This window comes from Cyprinus carpio, chromosome A18 (genome assembly GCF_018340385.1).
Source record: "Cyprinus carpio isolate SPL01 chromosome A18, ASM1834038v1, whole genome shotgun sequence".
Classification (NCBI taxonomy): Eukaryota; Metazoa; Chordata; class Actinopteri; order Cypriniformes; family Cyprinidae; genus Cyprinus; species Cyprinus carpio.
In genome coordinates, this window is record NC_056589.1 from 4021579 (window position 1) to 4048941 (window position 27363).

The window sequence follows — 27363 nt, forward strand, 5'->3', positions numbered from 1 at the left end:
TCTCCCATTCACTGCAACTATGACGACTTCCGCTGCTGAGAAACCTGGAAATCTGAAAAAGGTCCATAGGGTCTAACATGCATGTTGGTTTAGATGATTTAACAGAATTGTTTATACAATTCTTCCTGTCTTATAGCAGAGAATGAGTGGAATTGTTCCTCAGGGGATCTATAGTGCACTAACTGATATAATACTGTAGCTCTATTTTCTCTCTAATAGTATCTTGGAAGTAAAGAAATTCATTGTGTGTGTGTTCATTCAGTGGAAGTGCTGTTTGACATGTTAGTAAACAGTGTCAGTGCGATAATAGTGAACATTCACCATGACTGCTGGTAAAATCTGTCTCTTCATCCAAACACTTGATAAGGCTTTACTGCTACAGAGGAGGACAATGAGGAAAGCCAGAGTCGTCACTCCCTTTACCGAGCATTCATAGCACACAAATTTAACAGAACATTGTTGCTGTTTAGTTTCCAGCCTGATATCATGAAAAACACTCTGCTACAGGCCAATACAGACAAGACTTAAACACACACAACAAGCTCAGTAAATATCCAAATAATGATCTGTTGACTTTTAAATCAGCTCACCCTGTTTGGATGTTAAATCTGATTATAAAGCTCAGACTTTCTGAAGCACCGAAAGCTCTGAATGTCCAGTCTGTGTGCTGAATGAATCTTTCAGTCTGATTTCTGGGATTTGAACCCATGGCATTGGCATTGATGTAGGAAACCATGCATGACTTATTTAACAAATACTTGCACTGGCACAGCTGACTGCAAACTATATTCCAGAGCATTATTAACTGATAACCTTCCTCTGTGATCTTGATTTGTCTGAATGGGAGTAACAGACACAGTAGCGCCACCCAGTGGACATTTGATTGGAAACTGCAGTTTGAACCTGCAATTACATTCAGAACTCAACCATTACATGCCTAGTCACATTCACTCACCAGACTTTCACAGTGTGTGTGTGAGTTCTGAAAGAAATAGGTCAGCAAATAAAAAAGTAGCAAGGCTGATTTATAATTATAGTGTGATGGATTTCAGGTAAAGATTATCTGAGGTTATTGAGGAAAAATGTTGGTGTATCGGTACAGTTGAGAAGATAAAAAGGTTTTTCCAGAGAAAGTGAAGGTTTCTGAATGTAAAGTTTAATGTGGTTAATTATAGCTCGACGTGTCAGAGGCTTTAGATAAGGAAAGACTGAAAGAAAAGCTCAACCGTGAGATTAAAGAGAGCCTGCAATGTTCACTAAAGAATTAAAGTCAGTTATAAATTTATATGTTGTGATGTTTCATTTCACCTGTGAAATAACATATAGTAACACCAGTACATATATAAATAAGAGTTAATCATTCATCACACCTGTTGGCATTAGAGGATAACATCCATACACCATCAGTTTGTCTGGTCGAGTCAAGCCTTTTGTGTTGGCTCCTTTCATACATTTAAATGACTGTGATTTTTTTGATCTTCAGAACCGAAGATTGATTAAAGTAGCAGGCTTTTGTTCATGCGAGATAATAAGACTGCTTCTGAAGGATGTAAGCAGATTCTGGTGAGCAGGAGGATGATGTGTAAAATCATGGGGTATATATTTTAACTGTATGATGAATATATATGATTGAATGTCCAGTATATTGCACAAAAGTGCTGTCAGAAGTCATGGCGTTTATGAACGGGGTTCCTTTAATTCAGTAAAATTTTTGGTTTAAGTATAAGTAGTCGTGATCTCAGAGAACGGCTGCCGGTCCCATCCTTACCTCTGGAGCAAGAGTCTGTCAAAATAGTTCAGCCACAAAACCCATTCAGTTCATTCATTCGATTGACCTATTCAGTTGATTCTTTCTGAAACAGTCTGGAGCAACAGCTGTTTTAGATCACTATATGGTTTGGGTGATTAGACTCAATGTTTTAGGGTTCAGTTTTACTGCTGGGTTGGGGTTTGTGATGTGAAATGTGTTATTTGTCTGTATGGATTACAGTGTGGTTTTGGGATTGCAACATAAGCACAGAACTTTCAAACAGGAATTGATCAAACTAATAAAAGAATCAAAGGAATTATTCCTCAATGGCCTTTATTAAATAATAATAAACATTTCATTCTCCTTGTAAAAATGTGCATAGCAGGCTGTACTTGATTTTTTGAGTTTTGTCACAGGATCCAGACACCACAGACGGAGAGAGGTAGGAGTGTTAAATGCTCCCACATTAGTAATATTTTTTTGAAGTAGGAGGTAAAGACACATGGGAGTGACATTGTCCTAGTTTTTAGATGAAGTACAGAGAAAATCGTTTTATCATTAGAGTCATCAAGGCAAAATAAACCCTGATAGTGAGATCAGGACCCTGACGAACATCTGCGCTCTCCTCAGCTTCCAGCTATCAATCAAAAGCTTTATGATCGCTGTAAAATCAGTACAAAGTCCTCCAGCATGATGCCAATTAGTTCTTCTGGCTTGCAGATACACGGTCAAATGCACAGCAACTGCAGAAAAATATTTGACCGATCAGTGATTGAGAATAAGAATATTCCAGACAGCTGCGTAATGAAGTCTTTTAATGTTTACAGTCTTCTGTGTATTAATTACAAAATAAGATCACAGTTATAAAGGGTTAAATGTTCACTGTATATATATTTATTACCAGACTTTCTCTTTGTGTCTTTGTCTCATTTATTCATAGGAAGTGTGTACCATTAGAAATGTTCCATGTGAAAGATCTTTTTGTTTTGTCTCTTTAAGCTCCCACTGAATCTCCTCTTCGGCCCAGTCTAGGTGAGTAAAAGCATCAGCAGACACATGTGTGCTGACGTTACTCCTCACTGCTCCTCACTGTGCTCCGGTCTCTGTCTCTGTCCTCTGTATCTGTTGCTGGTGTAGCTGTGGTTCATGGTGATCATGCTGTTCTCCGGGATGATTTTGAACACAACACACAAGAAGAGCTTAATGTCAATATCTGGTGAGTGACACTTGTCTTTCTTTATTCTGTTTGCTTGGGAGTTAAGCGGCTTTTTTTCTCCTTTTTTTTCTATGCAGTATTTTGTATTAATACATATAGAAAGCTAGAAGATGTGATCATGGTCCTTGGCGGTTCTCTCACAGGTCAGACTGCAGTAACTGTGAGGTTGGAGAGCAGTGCGGTGCACTGATGCATGGAAAAGCAGTGACGTTTTGTGAGCCCTTTGGACAGAGACAACTGGTAATTGTCTTTTACAAAACAGATGTAATCAAGTAAAAAACAACACATTTTGCCCTGGTGGTCTGGTTGTTGACAAAATAAAGTGTTACCCAAGAAAGTAAAACCTACACATTCATTAAAGACTCATCTAAACCAGGTTTGTATCTGATGCTGCTAGTTCATGTTTGAGACGTGACACAGCAGACACGATGATGGTGCACTGGCAGTGAGGACACTGTGTAGCTTTGCAATGCTGTGTCTCGTCTGCTGTTTCCACATTATTCTTGTGTGAATGAAGCGGATCGGTGTAAAGAAATGAGAAGCTCATGGTTTTATCATCTCTTTTAGACTACAGTGGCTCTGAACACGAGCACAGCATCAGTCCTGCAGTTTGCCTTTGGTGAGTGTCACCGTCTTTCTGCTGTTACTGTAGCTCACGATTCTTCAGCTCCTGCAGACATAGACGATTGGTTTACAGCTGAATACAAGTATCTAAACATTCGTAAATAAATTCGTAATTTATTTGAGATTTATTTTGGATTAAGATTTATATTAAGATTTATAAAAGGGAGGTGTTTATTTATTAAAGGAGAAAAAAAACCTGCGAATAGGGTAAGCAAAATAATCTTGTTTTCCCTTTTAATTAAGTTTATAATTAAATTTTTGACCCCATTACAATTTTTTTTTTTTTTTTGCTTACTTTTGGTAATTTTTCAGAAAATAATACTTCTTATGTCATTTTGCATCTCAAGGTAATGTATCTCGATATAAGAATGTTGAGATATTTTTACTGAAAAAAAAAAAAATTTTGGTAAAAAAAAAAAAAAACGTAGCAAATCATATTTTTCATTTTTTGCAGTTATTAAGTGAAGTCCATTCTTGTGTGTGTTTTTGTTGTTTGTTTTTGTTTTGGTTCTTGTCGGTTCAGTTACTCAGACCCCAGTATCATCATCTCCTGTGGTCTGAACTCCTCTGATGACTGGATCACCTTGGAAAAGATCAGGTTTTACTTTATTTTAGGAAATGGCTCCCACACACTCACAGTATTACTGTTACCATTATGTAAAAACGCCATGAGCAGTGCATGGATTTGTGCTATAAAAACTCTTTTTAATTTAAGGTTGCATAAGTCTGACTGAGCTTGAGCACTTGTATGTTCAGTTCTCCAGTGATTTAATCTTATGCATTGGGTCTCGCAGGGCTCCCACTAACAGCAGCACAGTGGTTCATCTCCTGCCATTGCCTCCAGGCTGTAAAGGGGAGGCCATTCATCTGCGCTGGAGTCAGGAGCCGCCCGTGGGGCCCGATGGTTATGAGTCCTGCTGTGGGGTCGTTGATATACTGGTGGTAAACACGGCCAACCGGCCCCCACTGCTGGAGGACAGCCTGGACCCTCTGGACACGGCCAACTGGCTCTTCTTCCCTGGAGCCACAGTAAAGGTACATGATCAAATTTGTGTCATCCAGCAAACTAGAACCCATCCCATGTGAAGAAGCTCAAAACAAGTGCTTATTATGAAAATAATGTACTTTTTTTTGTGTTGAGGGTTTAATTATGTATGCATTTCATTGTTTTTTTTTAATTTATTTGTATTTTTTTTGGATTGTAGTAATTGTTTTGGATTTTAGTGTTTTGACCCGCTTAAGTAGGACTTTAGTACAGCTTTATATGTAATTTCATAATAACTTCTATTGTCTTTGAAATATAAAGTTACTGCTAAATGCACTGACAGCATTTATGATAAAATTAAAATATACTTTGATGTCATTTCTATTCAAACTCGAGTGACGTATTTAAATATATATATATATATATATATATATATATATATATATATATATTTAATTACTGACTGGGTTAGACAGCTAAATAGGGTTTCTCAATTATAAAACCTGGCTATCTTAACACACTAAAGTTAAAATTATAATCTAGTACTTTACATTTTAGTATGTTAGTCAACACATCAAAATAAGTGTACTTCTTTAAAGCACTGACAAAAGTTTATTTAAACATAATGGTTTAAAATGTACTTTACAGTAAAACCTTTAATTTGACAAGTGCATTTGTTTCTCTTTAAGTCCCTTAAGTGATCTTTTATCTCCTTAACATTATATTATCTGCAAGAACAGTTTTTAAAAAATATGCTTTCAAGATTTGAACACTACAAATGGACATTCAGTATAATCGAGCACAATTCTTTTTAATGAGATATGGCCTATGAACACTTTTATTGCAAAGTTTATGGTTTAATATCTCGAAGTAAAGCACACATATGATGGGTCAGAATGTGTGATCAGCGTGTCAGAACATACGGCCACAGCTTTGACAGGGTAATTTCTTACAGCAGCCCAGCAAGTGTTTACCAGCCCACACTAGCAGACGGGTCTGTTCCCCTATAAATGAAACAAAGAGGAGGCAGGCATTACCCTAGTGAAAAATATATGTATTAAAATGTATTTGAAATATATTTGTTTCATGCTAAGTATACTACAAATACATTTACATATTTATGTGCTTAATAAAAATACCCTGCAATAGTACTTTTGGTATACTACTGTATACTGTAGCACTGAAACGCTTCTTCTCGATTAATTTGACAGCATGCTTGTCAGTCAGAGGGAAACTCCTTGTACTTTCATGGCGGGGAGGAAATCGAGCACAGCTTCGCCTCCACACGAGATGTGGACCTGCACCGTGAAGAGGGACGCAGCTACTGGGAGGAAGACTTTGAGAATCCACTGAGTGGGTGCGTGTTACTTCTGCCAGCAGATACGATTGGGATTCATGCAAATGGAGTGCTTTTATGAAATAGTATTTTAATAGTAGTTAGGTCAGTCAGTAGACTAACATACTGACTAGATGAGGTGATACACTGAGGTGTTGACATTTCAGTTATGAGATATTGGAGCTCTCTCGACAAAAGCAAACACTTGGGTCACTAACAGGTGTATCAGATGCTGTTAAATGTAGTAACATAATTTGTAAAATAGTGTATGATATGTAGGAAAGTGTGATTGTAAGCACTGTGTGTGACCTGTAGATGGGAGGTTGATGGAGCGGTGAATGGCATTCAGTGTGGAGAGGTGGAGTCTGGATCTGCACTCGTCTTTCTCAAAGATGGACAGAGGAAGGTGTGCACACCGTACATCAACACCACCGCCTACGGAAACCTGCGCTTCCACTTCACCATGGGTATGACTTATACTTTTATATGCACATTACAATGACCCTGACGTTTGTTCAGTGTATTCAGTGTCTGATCTCTCTTTTCAGTGTCTGATCTCTGTGTGTTCAATGTCTGATCTCTCTGTGTTCAGTGTCTGATCTCTGTGTTCAGTGTCTGATCTCTTTGTGTTCAGTGTCTGATCTCTCTGTGTTCAGTGTCTGATCTCTGTGTTCAGTGTCTGATCTTTGTGTTCAGTGTTTGATCTCTGTGTGTTCAGTCTCTGATCTCTGTGTTCAGTGTCTGATCTCTGTGTGTTCAGTGCCTGATCCCTGTGTTCAGTTTCTGATCTCTCTTTTCAGTGTCTGATCTCTCTGTGTTCAGTGTCTGATCTCCGTGTTCAGTGTCTGATCTCTCTGTGTTCAGTGTCTGATCTCTGTGTTTAGTGTCTGATCTCTGTGTTACATGTCTGATCTCTCTGTGTTCAGTGTCTGATCTCTGTTTTTTTTTCAGTGTCTGATCTCTCTGTGTTCAGTGTCTGATCTCTGTTCAGTGTCTGATCTCTCTGTGTTCAGTGTCTGATCTCTGTTTTTTTCAGTGTCTGATCTCTCTGTGTTCAGTGTCTGATCTCTGTGTTCAGTGTCTGATCTCTGTGTTTAGTGTCTGATCTCTGTGTTACATGTCTGATCTCTCTGTGTTCAGTGTCTGATCTCTCTGTGTTCAGTGTCTGATCTCTGTGTTCAGTGTCTGATCTCTCTGTGTTCAGTGTCTGATCTCTGTGTTCAGAGTCTGATCTCTGTTTTTTCAGTGTCAGATCTCTCTGTGTTCAGTGTCTGATCTCTGTGTTCAGAGTCTGATCTCTGTTTTTTTCAGTGTCTGATCTCTCTGTGTTCAGTGTCTGATCTCTGTTTAGTGTCTGATCTCTCTGTGTTCAGTGTCTGATCTCTGTGTTCAGAGTCTGATCTCTGTTTTTTTCAGTGTCAGATCTCTCTGTGTTCAGTGCCAGATCTCTGTGTGTTCAGTGCCTGATCTCTGTGTGTTCAGTCTCTGATCTCTGTGTTCAGTGTCTAATCTCTGTGTTCAGTGTCTGACCTTTGTTTTTCAGTCTGTGATCTCTGTGTTCAGTGTCTGATCTCTATGTTCAGTGTCTTATCTCTGTGTTTAGTGTCTGATCTCTGTGTTCAGTGTCTGATCTCTCTGTGTTCAGTGTTTGATCTCTCTGTGTTCAGTGTCTGATCTCTGTGTTCAGTGTCTGATCTCTCTGTGTTCAGTGTCTGATCTCTGTGTTCAGAGTCTAATCTCTGTTTTTTCAGTGTCAGATCTCTCTGTGTTCAGTGTCTGATCTCTGTGTTCAGAGTCTGATCTCTGTTTTTTTTTTTTTGTCTGATCTCTCTGTGTTCAATGTCTGATTTCTGTGTTCAGTGTCTGATCCCTGTGTGTTCAGTGTCTGATCTCTCTTTTCAGTGTCTGATCTCTCTTTTCAGTGTCTGATCTCTCTGTGTTCAGTGTCTGATCTCTTTGTGTTCAGTGCCTGATCTCTGTGTGTTCAGTCTCTGATCTCTGTGTTCAGTGTCTAATCTCTGTGTTCAGTGTCTGACCTTTGTTTTTCAGTCTGTGATCTCTGTGTTCAGTGTCTGATCTCTATGTGTTTAGTGCCTTATCTCTTTGTGTCCACTGTCTGATCTCTTTGTGTTCAGTGTTTGATCTCTGTGTGTTCAGTCTCTGATCTCTGTGTTCAGTGTCTGATCTCTGTGTGTTCAGTGCCTGATCCCTGTGTGTTCAGTGCCTGATCTCTTTGTGTTCAGTGCCTGATCTCTGTGTTCAGTGCCTGATCACTTTGTGTTCAGTGCCTGATCTCTGTGTGTTCAGTCTCTGATCTCTGTGTTCAGTTTCTGATCTCTGTGTTCAGTGTCTGACCTCTGTTTTTTCAGTGTCAGATCTCTGTGTTCAGTGCCTGATCTCTGTGTGTTCAGTCTCTGATCTTTGTGTTCAGTGTCTGATCTCTGTGTGTTCAGTGTTTGATATCTGTTTTCAGTCTCTGATCCCTGTTCGTTCAGTTTCTGATCTTTGTATTCAGTGTCTGATCTCTGTTTGTTCAATGCCTGATCTCTATGTGTTTCAGTGCCTAATCTTTGTATTCAGTGTCTGATCTCTGTTTGTTCAATGCCTGATCTCTATGTATTTCAGTGCCTGATCTCTGTGTGTTCAGTGCCTGATATCTATGTGTTCAGTGCCTGATCTCTGTGTGTTCAGTTTTTGATATCTGTTTTTAGTCTCTGATCCCTGTTCGTTCAGTTTCTAATCTTTGTATTCAGTGTCTGATCTCTGTTTGTTCAATGCCTGATCTCTGTGTGTTTCAGTGCCTGATCTTTGTATTCAGTGTCTGAGCTCTGTGTGTTCAGTGCCTTATCTCTATGTGTTCAGTGCCTGATATCTGTGTCCAGTGTTGATCTCTATGTGTTCAGTGCCTGATCTCTGTGTGTCCAGTGTCTGATCTTTGTGTGTTCAGTCTCTGATCTCTGTGTTCAGTTTCTGATCTCTGTGTTCAGTGCCTGATCTCTGTTTGTTCAGTGTCTGATCTCTGTTTTCAGTGTCTGATCTCTGAGTTCAGTGCCTGATCTCTGTTTGTTCAGTGTCTGATCTCTGTGTGTTCAGTGTCTGATCCCTGTTTGTTCAGTGTTTGATATCTGTGTTCATCTCTGATCTCTGTGGTCTGTGTGTTCAGTGTCTGATCCCTGTTTGTTCAGTGTTTGATATCTGTGTTCAGTGCCTGATCTCTGTTTGTTCAGTGTCTGATCTCTGTGTGTTCAGTGTCTGGTCTGTGTGTTCAGTCTCTGATCTCTGTTTGTTCAGTGTCCGATCTCTGAGTTCAGTGCCTGATCTCTGTTTGTTCAGTGTCTGATCTCTGTGTGTTCAGTGTCTGGTCTGTGTGTTCAGTGTCTGATCTCTGTTTGTTCAGTGTTTGATCTCTGTGTTCAGTGTCTGATCTCTGTTTGTTCAGTGTCTGATCTCTGTGTGTTCAGTGTCTGGTCTGTGTGTTCAGTGTCTGATCTCTGTTTGTTCAGTGTTTGATATCTGTGTTCAGTGCCTGATCTCTATTTGTTCAGTGTCTGATCTCTGTTTGTTCAGTGTCTGATCTCTGTTTGTTCAGTGTCCGATCTCTGAGTTCAGTGCCTGATCTCTGTTTGTTCAGTGTCTGATCTCTGTGTGTTCAGTGTCTGGTCTGTGTGTTCAGTGTTTGATCTCTGTGTTCAGTGTCTGATCTCTGTTGTAGCAAATTAGCTCAAAGGGGAAGTATTTATGATTTCTTATAACTGGTAATAATTAACTATAAATATTGAGATTAGATCTCAGAATTAACTGTAGCAGAATCAATATTACAATCATTTAATCTTTTTGTCCACCGAGCAGACATTATAATAATTTATCAGATTCCTGGACAAGAAAGAATAGCTTTCCTTATTAGTACAGTACTAGCAGTAACTTAGTTTGTTGCAAGATCAATGATCAGTGACTCCAAATTGTGAGCAGCACAAAGAGGCAATCAACTGTGAATATAAGGGATTTAATAAATGAAACATACAACTAAACTAAGCAAAACACATACATACAGAAAGAAGAAAAGTAAGGAAAAAGAGATAGAAGAACAAAAGAATGGCAGTATTTAACATCAGTTAGCCACAACCTAATGGGGATCATCAGAGAATCAAAAATCACCTTGATATGAGAGTCCACAGCGAATCAACAAAGTTACTCGAAGATAAAAACTGCCGGAAGGTCGGACTCAAGGGTGATGTGTTTTGGAGAGTGTCTGTCTCAAAAGGTTTGAGCGATGATTAGTTTGGGTTAGGGACTTTTAAGGGTCTACCAGTCACAACCATCTTTGGCAGACTGACCGATGTAGAGGTGGGCATTTTGAGTGGGAATTGTTTTCATTGTCTCATGTGACACCTTATTTGCATGGTTTATGGTGGTCTGGAGGATTTCTCCAATATTAGGTCAAAGTAGGGTAAAAAGAGTATGGTGCAAGTTATGGTGACAAAATATACAGCATTAATCCAGGAATCAGAAGACGGTCATTTTGATACCTGGCATGCCAGGGATTGGGAAACATTAATGCAGTGATACATTCATACATCTAGATCCAAGTATTTGGAGCTTTACTACACTACTACAGAGTTATATCTAAGCTACTATATCCTAGAAACATGCAAAGAACACAGGAATACACTATATACACTTTGGGACAGTTTGATTGTGGGTAGATGGAGTCAAAGTCCAATCCTATGTCTATTGTGGACTCTGGATGTCTGTGCCGCATGAGTGGTGGCCAAATGGTTATGGGGGAATCGTTCCTTCCTCCCCCCGGGAATGCCTTTGAAGCTTGAAGAGAAGGCAGATGACTGTCCTGGCTACAATCTGTGAAGATGGCAGACGTGATAATGCTCTTTGAACTAGAGGTGGACATTAGACATGCATCTGTAACTTAGTTATAACAAGGGAGGAGGGAAAGTTTACGATGCCAAAAAGCTGATTGAACATCTTGATTGCATCCAAACGTTACACTGTGTTCAGTGTTTAATCCCTGTGTGTTCAGTGTCTGATCTCTCTGTATTCAGTGTCTGATCACTGTTTTAGTGTCTGATTCTGTGTTAATTTCCTGATCTCTGTGTTTTCAGTGTCTGATCTCTGTGTTCAATGTCTGATCTCTGAGTTCAGTGCCTGATCTCTACATGCTCAGTGTCTGATCTCTGTGTTCAGTGCCTGATCTCTGTATTTTTAGTGCCTGATCTCTGTGTTCAGTGTCTGATCTCTGTATGTTCAGTGCCTGATTTCTGTATGTTCAGTGCCTGATCTCTGTTTTCAGTGTCTGATCTCTGTTTTCAGTGTCTGATCTCTGAGTTCAGTGCCTGATCTTTGTGTTTTCAGTGTCTGATCTCTGTGCGTTCAGTGTCTGATCTCTGTGTGTTCAGTGCCTGATCTCTGCATGCTTAGTGTCTGATCTCTGTGTGTTCAGTGTCTGATCTCTGAGTTCAGTGCCTGATCTCTGCATGCTCAGTGTCTGATCTCTGTGTTCAGTGCCTGATCTTTGTGTTTTCAGTGTCTGATCTCTGTGTGTTCTGTGTCTGATCTCTGTGTGTTCAGTGACTTATCTCTGTGTGTTCGATGCAGGGGGTGGAGACTGCGATCCTGGAGAATCCAACAAGAATAATGTGGTCCTGTTTGGTCGTTCAGAGGGCAGAAAAGATCATGTGCTTCTGGACATACTTCCATACTCAGCCTACAGGGTAGAACGCTTATACAGTCTATAATCAGATTAAGGTTGCATAACCATTTTCAACAACTGACGTGTTCTGTTCAGAAACTATCATCTCATCTGTATACACCTTGACATCTCTTGGCTTTCTCTTCCAGATTCCTTCAGTTGTCTCGGTTGGTTTGACCACAGAGCTTCAGACTCCAGCCACTCAGTTTTGTCTAGAACAGAAGTTTCATGGTGGGGCGAACCGTCACGTTTGGGCTGTGGACTTCCTGCAGCTGCTGCCGGTGCTGCCCGGAGCAAACACTCACCTGGTGCAGTTCTCAATAAACCTTGGGTGTGGAGCCTATCAGCCAGCCAACAGGTGATCAGATCAGAAAACAATGATAACCCCAAAATCATGACTTACTCACCCTCATGTTGTTCTAACCTGTATGACTTCTTCTTCTGTGACTCATAAATTTGATATTTTGAAGAACACTGGGGTCCAAACAACACTGGATAAAACAGCACTGATATAATTATCAAAACATCATCTTTTGAGTATGAAATGACATTTGAGAAATTCAGTGATGAGAATAGAATAGAATAGAATAGACAAAAGCAGGAATGGTGGAAGTTGTAGTTTGTGTGTCTTTGGTTTGTATGCAGCAGTGATAGTAATAATAGTTCAGAAACAATATTCAGTACAGATGCAGAAGAAGACAAGATTCAGCACAAGATTCAGTACTGTTTAAAATAAAATAAAGTGAAAATAAAGATTGTTGTCTCCTGTTCTTCTGTTCCTCAATATGTGAATCTCACAGTGTCAAACTGGAGTTCTCAACCAATCACGGGCGCTCTTGGTCTCTCCTGCACACCGAGTGTCTTCCTGAACTGTGTGCCGGATCACATCTGCCTCACAGCAGCATCTACTCCTCAGAGAACTACAGTGGGTCAGTCACTGCATCTGTCGGACGCTTTCATAAATGTGACATGTGTCTGTGTTGTGTGTTCTGTTAACAGAACCGTTGATTCTCTCTGTGCTCCTGTAGTTGGACAAGGATCACAATTCCTCTGCCCAACGCCGCGCTCACAGACAGCACTCGCTTCCGCTGGAGACAGACCGCTGTGGGAAGCAGCATCATGTGGGCGATTGACAACGGTAAGAGCCATTCATTCAACATGCAGGTCATATTTACTAATAGATGTCGACACATAAATGTCAAACACACAGAGTGTTATCAGCAGATTAGACAGTGATTTTTACACTTAGACACTTGACTGATCCAATTAAATCATGATCAGTGACGATAATGATTATATGGTGGTGGTTGTTGTTGTGTGTTCCAGTGTATATCGGGCCGTCCTGTTTGCGTTTCTGCTCTGGTAGAGGACACTGTTCACGCACAGGCTGCAAGTATGAGCATCTTTAAGTCAGAACTTTGGCGAAACACTCTTTACACTGTGAAAACAGCATTATCATACTGGTTCAGGAAAATGTGTGCTTTTTTTCATATTTCTTTAGGTGTGACCATGGTTTCAGCGGTCCAGCATGTGAGCTGGCATCGCAGACCTTCCCTGCATTTCTGTCAGAGAGTTTCTCCAGCGTGAGGCTGTCGTCCTATCACAGCTTCTCCTCACTGCGGGGGGCTGAGGTCAGCTTTGCCTGTGGGGTTTTGGCCAGCGGAAAAGCCCTGGTCTTCAACAGGGACAGTAGAAGACACATTGTTACGACCCCACTGGACAGTTCACAGGCCAGGTATACACACACACACACACACACACACACATGTTATTGTTTTTTTTTTTTTTTTATGGGACTCTCTATAGGCGTAATGGTTTTCTACTGTACAAACTATTTTCTGTCCCCTACCCCTCACATAAAACTACAAGCATTTTAAAATTTTTAATAAACATTGTTTAGTATGCTTTTAGAGATATTTTAATTATGAGGACTCAAAAATGTCTCAGGTTACGCATTCAGTGTCGAGGGAACGAGATGCTTTGGGAACGCCCTTCAGCGTGACCGGCCCTGAATCATGTTTGTAATCAGTCCAATGGATGGGCGAGACGTCATAGGCGGGTGACCTCAGAGACCAGGAAGCTTAAAAGTGCAGCAAAGCTGGCATTTAGCCTCTAGGAATGAAGCAAGCGCCGACAGGGATGCTGGAAGTATGGCCCCGAGACACAGGGTCTCGTTCCCTCAAGGAACCATGGTTACATGCGTAACCTGAGACGTTCCTCTTCAGGAACTCGAGCTGCATCGGAGGACGCTTTGGGAACGAGAATGCCCACGCCGCCAGACTTTCAAATCTCTGCCTAGTGTGGAAGAGCACAGCTAAAGCGAGAGAAAGAGAAAGAGCCAGGAGCCTGACAAGTAATCAGGGACATCCCCCCAATGGCCAAACTTCCGTAGAAGTGAGTCTTGACCCCCAAGAGAGGGAAGATCAGAGGACTCGAGGGTTTAGGATAGCATCCTGATCCACTGCTTATCATAAGCTTCTTCTGGCCAGAGGCCTCAGCGCACCGCAGAGTAAACATGTAACCAGGAGGGTGTCTGCCCATTGACTGGCCACCGAGAGGGGCACGGTAGGCCACATGCGCCACGTAGACCTTCAGGGTGGAGTGGGTCAACCCTGCGGAGAGAAGGGCCTGCAAGAACTCCAGAACTGTACCAACCGGGCAGTTAACTGGGTCGAGTTGGCGGTCTCCACACCAGGAGGTGAAAAGTTTACACCTCAAGGCATACAGTTTCCTCATGGAGGGAGCTCTGGATTGGAGGATGGTCTCAGCAACCTCGGTTGAGAGACTGGAAGCTACGAGCTGTGCCACATCCATAACTTCCAACTCCGAGCGGGGGCGTACCCTCCGCCTGTGAGAGGAGGTCCCTCCTGATGGGAATCTCCCCTGGAGAGGCTTCTAGGAGGGAAATCAAGTCTGAGAACCATACTCGGCCAGGCCAGGGTGGGAAAGTCCCTGTTGAGTTGAAGCGGAGGAGAACCGAAATGGATTCTGTGGCCTCTCACTACAGTGTGCAGGACCCACTGAGACACATTTGGCAGTAGTTTTCACGTTGCCAAATAGTCTACTAAGGGAATCAGCCTCTCGAAACTGATCTCTGGTGTCATCAGAGCAGTTAACTTGGTGCCCTGAAGCAGCACACCGGAGGGAGATGGCCGAACTAGCTGCTCTGGAAACCTCTGTGGAGGTCGCGAACCTCTTAGCACCGCTACGTTTCTGGGCGGTAACTGAGAGAAGCGCTCGCCGGAAACCGCTGTGCCCTGGAACACCAGCAGGTTTGGCAGATCAATCTCCTGAGGGCACTGAGGAGAGACAGGCACCGTGTAATGTGGTGTATACCGCTCTTCCCCAGAGGGGCCTGCCCTCTGAGGTCCTGAGCCACAGCATCAGGACTCTCATAGGTGAAGTCTCCTATTAAAAACGACGGTCCTCAGACCCCCGTTGTCTGCTAGGAAGACTAGACCAGAGCCTGCTCGGGGCAGGACCCAATGAATCACACTTGGCAGGGGCTCCCACACCGCCGTGTGACCTCCTAAGGGAACCAGTCTCACGAGACTGGCCTCTGGTGCACCTAGAGCAGCTAGCTCTGTGCCCTGAAGTGGCAGACGGCAATAGCAAGATCACATGCATGGACACACTCCTCGGAGCATGCCCGGCGAGAGAGGAGCTCTTAACAAAAAAGCACAATCAGCCCCCCGAGAGCCAACTCCGCAAGCTCCACTCCCCATTAATGCTGCTCATTATAATATCAGGCATAATATGCTTGTGCAACTGATGCTTGTCCAGCTGGTGAGCTTATCGACGCCCTCCACATCAATCTCCTCAGAGAAAGACAGGCAGAGCGCCGCACCCTCTCACCAGGGGGAAAGTGCCGCAAAGCGGGCTTCCGAAACCCCGAGAGTGGGTGCCAGATCTGGTGGTTAAGGAAGAAGATAAGGACTTTCCCATCTACATTCCTTCCTGTCACGATGGACTGGCATGAGGTGTCTGAGGTGGGTCTCGAACCCGGGTCGCCCAGTCAGGGAAAGCTAGTTCTCTACCTCTGGTCTACTGGGAAGAACAGTTTCTTAGAAGACCCATGTGCAGAAGGAAGAGCAAACTCAGAGGCTCAGGTAACTCAAAGGCAGGCAGTCTTTACTTGGTCTCAGTAGTAAAATATAAACAAAATATCAGTTACAGCTTTACAGCACAAAACAGAAGGTAGTCCAATAGGCAACTGGAAAATGAAACTTAACAGGTCTACAACACAGGTAATACGTACTGGGTAGGCTCAAGACTGAACACAGCACAATGAAACTGCCAAACTTAAATAGGTCAAAGTACAGGTGCAACACATTAACTTATGAGCAGTCTTAATTAAACAGTTCATGGCCGTTAGTGCCACCTAGTGGCCTGGAGAGTTCTCTCATTAATGTGCAGGAGGTGCCCACCAATGGTTGGGAGAGTAATTGCACGTAGTAGCAGACAGCACTCCCTAGTGGCTTGGAGAGTCATTACAGGAGGAGTCTTACACTTCCACCAAATCTGAAAGCAAAACTCGCGAGCACAACCACCGCTCCACCTTGGTGAAAGCGAGGCTGGCCCCGCGAGAAATGCCAGTTAAGGCTCCCTCCTCAAAGAGAGCCTTCTGAGAGTGAAACAGAGCAGTAACAAGTGCTCGCATAACAGCCGTCAACTCCGTCGAGAGCTGATTCCACGTGCTTCACTCTCAAGCAGACAACACACAAACTGCGTGTGTCCCCACCCCAATATCTTTTTCTATGCGGGCAGGGAAAACACACACCTGAACACTGCCTGCTCTTGCCCAAAACTTCACTTGACAGAAGCTTTGACATAATGGAGCTTATCAGTGGACAAACAACACTAAATAAGACTCACAAACAGATAGCAACTGACACACACACACAGAGCGCTTGCTGAAAGACAGAAGGCTAAATGCCGGCTTTGCATCACGTGCTTTTAAGCTTCCTGGTCTCTGACGTCACCCACCTATGAAGTCTCACCCATCCATTGGACTGATTACACACATCATTTAGGGCCGGTCACGCTGAAGGCCGTTCCCAAAGCATCCTCCGATGCAGCTTGAGTTCCTGAAGAGGAATCAAATAAGCATGCACACATATCCGTGCCATTGGTTAAAATGACTGATTGACTCAGACATTTGCACTTTAGTAGGGTCTGTGGTTTTTAGAAGTGTAAGAGAGCATCAACGATCATGACTCTTTCATTTTTATCACTTTTATTTATCACTTCAGTCAGAAAGATACTATTGTTCATTTTTGTGTCATCTTGACTCCTCTGATAGCACTACTTCAAAACGAGCCACAGGTGTTTCACATTCGGTCTTGTTTCTTTCTCTCTTGCAGGTATCTTCAGTTCACGCTGAGGCTGGGCAGTCGCAGCACGTCGAGCTCCTGTCCCGCTCCAGACCAGCCAGGTGAAGGTGTGCTGCTGCATTATTCCTCAGATAACGGCATCACCTGGACGCTGCTGCAGCATTACGCTTATCAGGGCTTCCATGAGCCCAGGTACACCTTCCTGAACACACACACCACTGCGGGACTTCATTGCAGTTGTGTGGTGCGGCATGGCATATCTGAGTTCTGCAGTGTGTCAAGCACATACAGTGACCTCCATAAGTATTGGAACAGTAAAGACAAAATTGTTCTGTTTGCTGTGGAGTGAAGAAATCTGTAAATATGATTAAAAGATGATTATGAGACAAAACTACAGAATGTCACATTTTATTTTGGGGGAATTCAACACAAAGATCAGCACATTTAGAGTTTCATCTCCCAATCTGATGTGAGCATAAGTATTGGAACAGTTGCCTCACAGGCCTTTCTAAGTGTTCAGCTGTGTCCTGTTGCATTAATTCTTCAGATATTAAAAGGAGGGAATGTGTCTTATCAGTTATATCCTTTGCTTCTTCATTCTAAGTCTTGAATTCAATGATGACACACACAAACCAGGATGAAAATGAGGAAGCCGACTGAAAAAAAAGCAAGCAATTTGGAAGCTAAAAGAAAAGAGGAAGTCAGTTAGAACTATAGGAAAAACAAAAGGCATGGATAAATCAAGAGTTTGGAAACTACCGGCGACATCAGCAACCAACGACAACCTGATCAGCTGAGAAAAACAACAGTGGTTGATGACGGACAAATCATAAAAGCTGTAAAAATGAACCCTAAAATACATGTCTGTAAAATCACCAACAACCTCCAGAAAGCTGAGGTGATGCTCTGTTAATCTACAGTCCGCAGGAGGATTTGACACAGAATTACAGAAGCTACACAGCAAGATGGAAACCTCTGATCAGCACCAAAAATAGAAAGGCAAGATTTTTCACAAATGTGAGCCAGTAGAGTTTTGGAACTGAGTTGATGGACCGATGAGACAAAGATTAACCTTTATATAAGTGATTGGAAAGCAAAAGTGTGTAGAAAAAAGGGAACTGCAAATGATCCTAAGCATACAGCCTCACGTGTAAAGCTTGGTGGAGGTGGTGTCATGACATGGGCATGCATGGCTGTCTCTAGAACAGGACCTCTCCATTTTAATGATGACTTAATGTATGCCAGTTCAGTCAAGGACTTTATCAGGGCAAAGAAATGTAAAGTCTTAGATTGCCCAAATCAATCTCCAGATTTAAATCCAATTGAACATAAATTTCACCAGCTGAAGAGGAGACTAAAGACAGAAACTCCCCAAAACAAGCAACAGTTGGAAATTGGCTGCATCAAAGGCTGGGGAAAAACATTTCAAAGCATAAGACCAAGAGTCTGGTGATGTCTATGGGTTGCAGACTCACTGCTCTGATTGCATGCAAGGGATCTGCAACTAAATATTAGCTTTTAATCTTTTTCATCTGCCTTAAATTCAACTGTTCCAATACTTATGCTCACATCAAATAGTGGGATGAACTCTAAAAGTGCTGTCCTTTTTATTTGGTAAAACATGTATGTGTCAATAGACCTAATAATAAAATGTGACATTCTGTAGTTTTGTCGCATATTCATCTTTTAATCATATTTGCCAATGTCAACCCTCCACAGCAGAGAAAGTAATTTTGTCTTTGCTGTTCCAATACTTATGGAGGGCACTGTAGGTTAATATATGTTGTGTGATCAGCTCATTTACTAGTGCTGATGGTTAGACTGAATTGGACTCTTTGTAGGATCGTTTCTGTGGAGCTTCCTCCTGGGGCCCGTAAGTTTGGGGTCCAGTTCCGCTGGTGGCAGCCGTACCACTCGGGCCGCGGGCAGGACGTCTGGGCTCTGGATGAGATCAGCATGACCTCCGTCCTCTTCAACATCATCAGCCTGGACTTCAGTAACGTGTTAGACGTGACTCAGAGCCTGGGCTTCTATCTGGGGAATGTGCAGCCGTACTGCCAACACGACTGGACCCTCAGGTACCTGCCCCATGTTCACCGCAGTACCATTCATTATTAGTTAAGAGTTTATTCAGCAGTCACAGGCTTTCATTTCAATTACTTAAATCTCAATACACAGACATAAGTACTATATCATGATGTCTGTCCTTACAGTGGTTGAAAGTGACTGATGATGCGTTTTTTGAGCTTAAATAGGGAGCTCCTGGAAAGTCACTTCTTGATGCTTTGTTTATGATGCTCAATGAAGTTAACCATATGAACATCAGGTAACAGACCCTAACCGATTGATCAGATTTTTCTGGGATTTAAGGATTTGTAGAACATCTAATCCATACTATAAAAGCTACTATTATGGAACTAAATGATCTATTAATGTCCAATAAAACTTTTCTAGTTAATATTTATGAGCTCAGACATATATCTCACTCGACACCAGTTCTCCAAGTACATAACAGCAGAAAAAGAGCTCTGTTTCAGATCCTAAAGTTTGTCACCATTTGCCAGACCAGCAAAAAGACAGAAATTTTATTTTGTATTCAATGCAATAGCAAGCAGAATATTTCTGCAATTAATAATGCATAGAAATCCAAACAGCATCAGCATTTTCCTTCGGGTGCTGTCTGAAATGAAAGTGTAAACCACAATGATGTAAATATTTGCTCAGTTTTTCAGGCGATCACGACTCGGCCGTCAGTATCCGCTATGTGGAAACACAATCCATGCAGATCGGCGCGTCCTACATGATCCAGTTCTCTTTGGTCATGGGCTGCGGACGCGAACCTTCTCCTCACATCGACACTCAGGTCCGGCTGGAGTTCTCCACCAATCACGGCTTGACTTGGCATCTCGTCAAAGAGGTGAGAAAACCAAAAATATTCACTAATGCCAAGAGAAAAGTACCTAAATGCACCATAGTGTTACCGTGTTTTTGGAGTATGATATAAATACCATGATAATGATTGTGTACCACGGTGTACATTCAAGTACTGACAGTATCACCATCTGATTCTGTCACTGTGTCTTTACTCAGAAACCTCCGCACTTTTTGTAAGGATTGTAGAAACAATATAAACCACTGCATGTAGTCTGATTATAGATGATTCCTGGAGAAAACGCTGGTTGTTGCTGTGATTCCTCTGGTCTCCACTGTGAGGTTAACTGCTGTTTCTGTTGGGTTTTTGTGTGATTGTAGTTTATTCCTGGAATGCCGAGCTGCTCTGAGTTCACTGCATCCAGTGTCTACCATCCATCTGAGTTCACAGACTGGAGACGCATCACACTTCCACTGCCGTACAAAACCTGGTGAGACTCAAACGCGGCAGCTGCACACGACACGCCGAGCTGTGCTCTGATTCACCGACTGCATCCTCCTGTGAATATGTATACATTAGACACTTTTGATAACTAGAATAATACTTCCATAAAGAGACATTTAAAGTCTTATATTAAATTACAAATAATACATGGCAGTTGTTTCAAAAGGATAAACACCAAAGGCCTTTTCCCATGACCTGTTTTGCTCATATTTGCAGCAGTATTTCTGATTTTAGGGTGGAAATGGTCGTATTTTACCAGTGTTCATGCATCTTCATTGACTGCTATGCATTTGCAGTGTTTTCTCGTCTCACTCAGGTTTCATACTGTTTTCTGGCTGTAGGTCGAGTGCGACGCGCTTCCGATGGATCCAGAATTACTATCAGGAGCAGGACGAGTGGGCTCTAGATGACGTTTACATCGGGCAGCAGTGTCCTCAGATGTGCCGTGGACATGGATGGTGTGACCACGGTCACTGCAGGTCAGTCACAGTCACTTACAGTGGATCACAAAGGACTGAATAGCATTTCAAGTATTCTTGTGTAATTTTCCATTTGAAATATGTCAAAATCTTAGAAACAATAGGAGAAGCAAAACTGTTCAAGAAATTAAGACTTATTTTCACAGATTGTATTTTTAATATGAGCTATTGTAACACTGGCAGGCTTTTCACTTGTTTTAATCATAAACAAATTTTAAAAATCTGTAATGTGCACTAAGACAATTAAAATACACACATATTAATAAAATTCAATCTATGAAAACAAATCTTAATATCTTCTGCAGTGCTAAGTAAATATTTTGTTGTTTGAAGGATTTTTTTCTGGACAGCAATTTTTGCTGTGTGTTGGTTTAAGGATGTTTTGTGACGTTTCATCATAATTTAAAGCTCTTCATCCACCACAGCGGCATGAACATCATTTACTCTCGCACTCAGACCTGCGGGATTCACTTATTCTTTGTTTCATCATTTGTGAACAAACACTGTGTTTTCCATTCTGCTGTAAAGCAGTCCCTGACCCCGGGTTAACAGAGTGTCCGGCTCACAGATCTCATCTGCAGCGCACAGCCGTGAATCTGACTTACTGCTTTTATGACTGCACATAAATGACATGAACTGATGCACTTTGAATAGCCTTTCATTTCAAACAATAAGTGAAAAACATGGGTGTGTGACACAAAAGAACTGTGAGGAATCCTTATAGCCTAACAGTAAACATTATTGACGATTATTTTTTCACTGTTGTAAATGCAATGAGGAATGAATTTTTTTTTTGCTTATCATATAATATTTGATATATTTTAAATACATTTTGCATTTTATCATCAAATTATTTATATTTTAATTACATTTTTATTTTACTTATTCATTAAAACTTTATTTAGCTTTTATCATTATTTAGAACCGTTTAGAGAATTCCTACAGTGATAAGAGTAACAGGAATATTTGAATATGAAGTGCTTTAGTCTGGTGCTTCCATCTCAATAATAATTTCACTGCTATTGGTTGATAAATATTGATGATGAAGCACACATAGTTAGATATACAAGATAAAATGACCATAGTGCTAGTAACAATGCAGATTTCATGTGAGGTTTTAGCTAATTAATATGGAATCATTCAGTGTTTTATGTGAATGGCATACACTTCTATATTCTTTGTTCAGTTCTTTCAGGGATCATTCACCAAAAATTTTGCCATGATTTTCTTGTGTTCATGGTGTTGCAAACCTGTACGACTGTCTTTCTTTAGAATTTTGAATAAAAATGTGATTGTTTAGACCGTTTTTATTGCCGTCTTGTGATCTAATGCCTGTCACGCGGTGGATGATCAGTGTGTGCTGAACATGGTTTGAGACGCTGACGGTGAGCCCTTCATGGGCGGCTCAGGGTCAGATGTATGTGACGGCTCCAGGCGAGCGGGGATGATTTGTTGGGTCACTGCGTCTAGCGGCGGCTCGTGAATCAGTCGCTGGAGATGAAAGGTCATGCGTTTGCTCTGTTCCAGGTGTGATGAAGGCTTTGCCGGCTCAGACTGCCAGCCGCTCAACACTCTGGCCTCCAGTGTGCTCTCAGACTTCGAGTCCCAGGACACCCTGATGTCAGCGTGGCAGGAGGTGACCGGAGGCGAGATTGTGCCGCCCGACCAGGGCTGTGGGGTGGTTTCCTCTGGGTCCTCTCTGTACTTCAGTAAGGTATTATAACAGTCATGATGCAGGGTTATTATTGAGCGAAGTTTGATTTTTTTAATGCTTTTGGTTTTATAGTCTCCCTTTCGTAAAGGATGTATGTATTCTTATTTTTGCTAAACTTTATTTAGTTTTCTGAAAAGGCAAACACTTCAACATATGTGAGGTACAGTACAAACAACAGTACAGTACATTTAAATATGCAGAAATAAATAGACACAAAATAATGTAAAATATGTCAAAGATATATATTGCTGAATATATGAATCCCTAGAATATAAATGAATGAATATGTCACAAAAATGATACAGTGCATAAGACCAGTGTAAAGTGATCATATTCACTGATCTATCACAGACTTCCATATATTCCAAAATAAATGTAACTTATCAAAAGCCTGTATTCTTTTAAGCTTGTATTGAGGTGAAACCATCAAAAGAAAAGAAAAAAAAAACATCGTAAAAGATACCTTTTGATTCAGATTCAGAACTCACTTGTTCTTGAACCGCAGTGTGCTGCAAGAGATGAAAACTATGAGTGAAACAGAATCTAGTGTGAATCTGGAGTATAAACACATTTCATCATTACACCAGATGACAGTGTTGTCTGTGATCGCTGATATTATGACACCGATGCTGCTGTCTAATAAAGTAACTCTCGTTGGTCATCAGGCTGGACTGCGGCAGCTGGTCAGCTGGGATCTGGACACTGAGTGGGCGGAGTTTGTGCAGTTCTACCTGCGGATGGGCGGAGAGGGGGCGGAGTGTAACCAGGCCGACAGCAGAGAGGAGGGGCTTCTGCTGCAGTACAGCAATGATGGTGGAATCAGCTGGGGTCTGATCGCAGAGATGTACTTCACTGACTTCACCAAACCACGGTGAGAACAACGCAGAACAACTTTAAGCTTTTTATTTAAAAATGAGGAATTCCAGGATCAAAACTGCATGTAATGCATCCAAACACTTCTTTCTCTCTTTATTTTTGGCCTGGAGTGGTTTGAAAGTAAATGAGCAGGCATTACACAACGCCCAACCATAGCTCTTCACTGCAACACAGCTGGCAATAGAAAAGGCCTATTTAAACGAAGGATCCGTTCATGCAGAACCAGTTCTGATGTTTTAAACACGCGTGCAATGCAGAGGAATGGAATTAGGAATGAACTTAGGGATCTTGAGATGCATTTTTAAAAGCTGAGCATCTTTTCAAAGAGCAGTGCAGTGGTATGTGATTACACATTCTGTGTGACCCGGCCATAATAATGATTAAAACACTGCAGTGAGTTATTTTATCTCACTATCTGATACAGTATATATTTCTGTGAGTATCACATCCACCATACTGTGTATTTAGCAGATTTTATATGAATGTATTATTATGTGTGTTTGTGACTGGATGATGTTGTTTGGCTCAGGTTTGTTCATTATGAACTTCCTCTGGCCTCTAAAACGCCCTGCACACGTTTCCGCTGGTGGCAGCCGCTGCACTCAGGTGAGGGCTACGATCAGTGGGCCATCGATGACGTGATCATCCTGTCTGAGCGAGAGAAGCACGTCATCCCCATGGCTGATCCTACACTGCCTCAGGTGAGACAGACACAAGCAGATTCTGCTGCAGCGCTCCTGAAGATACGACAGAGCTCTGATTCTCCTGTGCTTCTGCAGAACTTCTACGAGAAACCGGCATTCGATCATCCTCTCAACCAGATGAGTGTGTGGCTGATGCTGGGAAATGAAGGAATGGACAAGGACCGTAACGGGAGTTTCTGCGCTCCCACTCCCTCTGCACTAGTGTTCGGCCGGTCGGACGGAGACCGGATGGCAGTGACTCGAGACTTGGCGCTCCGTCCCGGATACACGCTGCAGTTCAAGGTACTGATGTAAGGCTGCGTGGAGGAATTATTTTTCATAAATATGACATACATTGTAAAGCTCGCAATTAATAAAAAAAATGCAATCACATTAATTATAATGTGATTATATAATAAACTGAGACTTGCTAAGAGAAGCCTCCAAATCATCAAACTCTGTCACACAGCACGACTACTTAAGGTTATTTTTTCTGCGCAGCTTTTTATGATCGGTGGTGAAATTAAAATTGACTGAATTTAAAATGTAACCAATTCTTAAATTCTTATTTTATACTCCTCATTGTAAACCATTTGACCCCATCATTTTTTATCAGAATGTCATAACTGGATCTTCGCTCTGGTGACGTATGCGGAAGTTCTCTAATCATTTAATGCATTTAAACTCCGCCCCTAAAGCTTATGCTACTCTGCATAGATTTTTAAGAGCCAAACCTACCTCTCAACATCCAATCAACAACCGATGCACAAAATCAAGTTCCGCCCTACATTTTTTCATTTTTGATAATCCATTACAATCGGAAGAACGTCACAATATGGAAGAAACAATCTGTCGCTGCTTTATTTTCACTGCAGCTTTAAGTATCGGTGTAAACATACATCAGATGGATTTGAAGTGTGTTTGAAGCGTGACACATGCAGCATCAGCATCTTCTGCTAACTGCAGACTCACAATAATAACGCTTTGCATTTAAATGCTACTGCAAACTTAAATTGATCCTGTGGGAAAAGTCCTTATGGATGCTTTTTTACTGCAGTGAATCTTTGTCTCAGTGTCGTCTCTACAGTGTAGACTGTGCAGTAACTTTGCACTGTGTTTCTCCTTCAGCTGAACATCGGCTGTGAGTCGGTCTTCAGTGCGTCGGCGCCCGTTCTGCTCCAGTATTCTCATGACGCGGGCCGCACATGGGCTCTCTTGCGGGAGGGCTGTTACCCAGCATCCCCTGGGGCCACGAGCTGCGAGGGCAGCGGACGTGAACTCAGAGAGCCCACTGTGTACCACACGGGAGACTACGAGCGCTGGACCAGAGTCACGGTCGTATTGCCACGGGTTGTGGCTGCCAGGTAACTGGACCCTGGGATTGTTTTGAGAATGGGGTCCAAACACAGATTCATACTGTCAGAGTCAAGGGGATATTTTTAAAGAACTGTTTTTTAAAATATTTTTCATAAGTTTTCCAAAAATGCTTTATAGGTGTTTTACGCATCAGGCAAATGTCCCAAGGGTTACATTTTTTTTTGTAAGGCAGTAAAGAGAAGTCTTTTCATAATGATTATAGCCTCAGTTTGGAAGATCTCTATATTCCCGTGTCATTTTCAGCAAGACGCGCTTCCGCTGGTTCCAGGAGAGCAGTGTCTATCGGGACGCCCCTGCGTTTGCGCTGGATGGCGTCTACATCTCTGAACTCTGTCCCAATCACTGCGGCGGTCACGGAGACTGTATCTCAGGCGTCTGCTTCTGCGATATGGGATACACAGGTAACATGTTCATGTTCATTCGATTGCGTTCTTGTAGTTTTTCTTATGCTCAGCAGGGATATATAGTACTTTTTGGTTGATATGGAAGCTGAATCAATAGATGTCGATCATCGTATCTGTATGTCAGTGGATGCCAACCCTGTTCCTGGGGTCCTTCAACACTGCACATGTGGAATGACGCTTTGTCGCTAAATGTGAGGTTATAGATTGTTGTCATGTTCATAACTGTATGGTTATATTTGTGTTTGTGGTGCTCAGTGGAGGTGGATCAGTCCAGCTGTGTACCGTCTGCTCCGAGTCCCACTGAACTGGTGGAGGATTTCGAGGGGAAGCTGAGCCCGCTGTGGCAGAGCCTGAGTGGAGGACAGATCGGTGACGGCTGCGGGAGCATCAGCGAAGGTAAAGCGCTGTACTTCAGCAGCCTGGGCAGACGAGAGGCTCGCACCGCGCCGCTGGACACCACCCACACCCGGTCAGTGCCATGAGCCTACTGAACACTTACAAACAGTGAAGCATTAGACCTTTGTGTGACGTCAACCGTGTTTCACGTCCGCTGCTTGTGTTTGTTTTCTCCCTAAATGGTGTAGAACTCTCTCTTGTCCTCTGTTTTCTCCTTCCGTACAGTCTGGTTCAGTTCTACATTCGTATCGGAGGGAAAAACATGGGCTCCACCTGCACTCGCCCCCGCTCCCGAAATGAAGGTGAATGTTGTATGTGTGAGGTGAATCTGCAGTAGGTCACAGGGACTGGACTGTAATATTCCAATCCTTTTTATGTCAATTGCCGTCTATGTTAATCACAGCAGCTTGATCCTTTTTCTCATTTCACAGTAGTTCAGCAGCCCATTGTGAGTTATTCCTTTCTTATGTTTGTCAGGTGTGATTGTCCAGTTTTCAATAAACAATGGTGTTCAGTGGCAGCTCCTACGAGAGCTGGACTTTGGCTCGTTCCTGGAGCCTCAGGTGGTGACGATCGAGCTGCCACCCGCAGCCAAGACACCGCACACCGTGTTCCGCTGGTGGCAGCCGCAGCAGGGTGAGAACAGATGGATGTCATGTGATGAACTTACTGAAAGTGTTGTGATGCAGTGCCTCATAGGAGCCTAACAAATCCTCATGTGTTCCTCTTTCTCAGGTAAACACTCGGCCCAGTGGGGTCTGGATAACGTTCTGATCGGAATGAACGACAGCGCCAGGAGTGGGTTCTTCGACACGTTTGATGGCACGTCTCCATTAAGACACAACTGGTATCGAGTCGTAGGTGGAGAGGTGACAGCAGACTGTCTGAGCCCAGACTCAGTGTTGAACTTCAACTCCGAGGGCATGGATAGTGAGTTAATCGCCAACACACCTATAACATCATGTTCTTAACAGACATTTATATGTGCATTTTCATCTGGAAAATGAGCCGTTTACTCATCTGCAATACTGTATTTTGCTGTGAATCGACTCCTTTTAACATGTTTATCAGATGCGTGTACAATAATATGTATTTAAAGGCTTAATTTAA

At 42.3% G+C, this 27363-nt stretch overlaps 1 protein-coding gene across 1 annotated transcript in view; it reads left to right on the forward strand.

The window, feature by feature from the left end:
- reln (reelin) overlaps positions 1-27363 on the forward strand; it is a 92432-nt gene that overhangs the window by 41471 nt on the left and 23598 nt on the right. The window contains 29 exon segments of the mRNA XM_042774805.1: positions 2750-2782; positions 2888-2966; positions 3110-3206; positions 3534-3589; positions 4096-4188; positions 4385-4625; positions 5787-5932; positions 6227-6378; positions 11522-11637; positions 11765-11973; positions 12416-12544; positions 12644-12753; positions 12942-13008; positions 13117-13350; positions 16979-17140; positions 18790-19026; positions 19673-19865; positions 20201-20310; positions 20666-20803; positions 22331-22517; positions 23183-23388; positions 23923-24094; positions 24173-24379; positions 25205-25440; positions 25697-25854; positions 26113-26326; positions 26479-26555; positions 26731-26889; positions 26989-27183. Of these exon segments, the coding sequence (XP_042630739.1) occupies positions 2750-2782; positions 2888-2966; positions 3110-3206; positions 3534-3589; positions 4096-4188; positions 4385-4625; positions 5787-5932; positions 6227-6378; positions 11522-11637; positions 11765-11973; positions 12416-12544; positions 12644-12753; positions 12942-13008; positions 13117-13350; positions 16979-17140; positions 18790-19026; positions 19673-19865; positions 20201-20310; positions 20666-20803; positions 22331-22517; positions 23183-23388; positions 23923-24094; positions 24173-24379; positions 25205-25440; positions 25697-25854; positions 26113-26326; positions 26479-26555; positions 26731-26889; positions 26989-27183 (4413 nt within the window).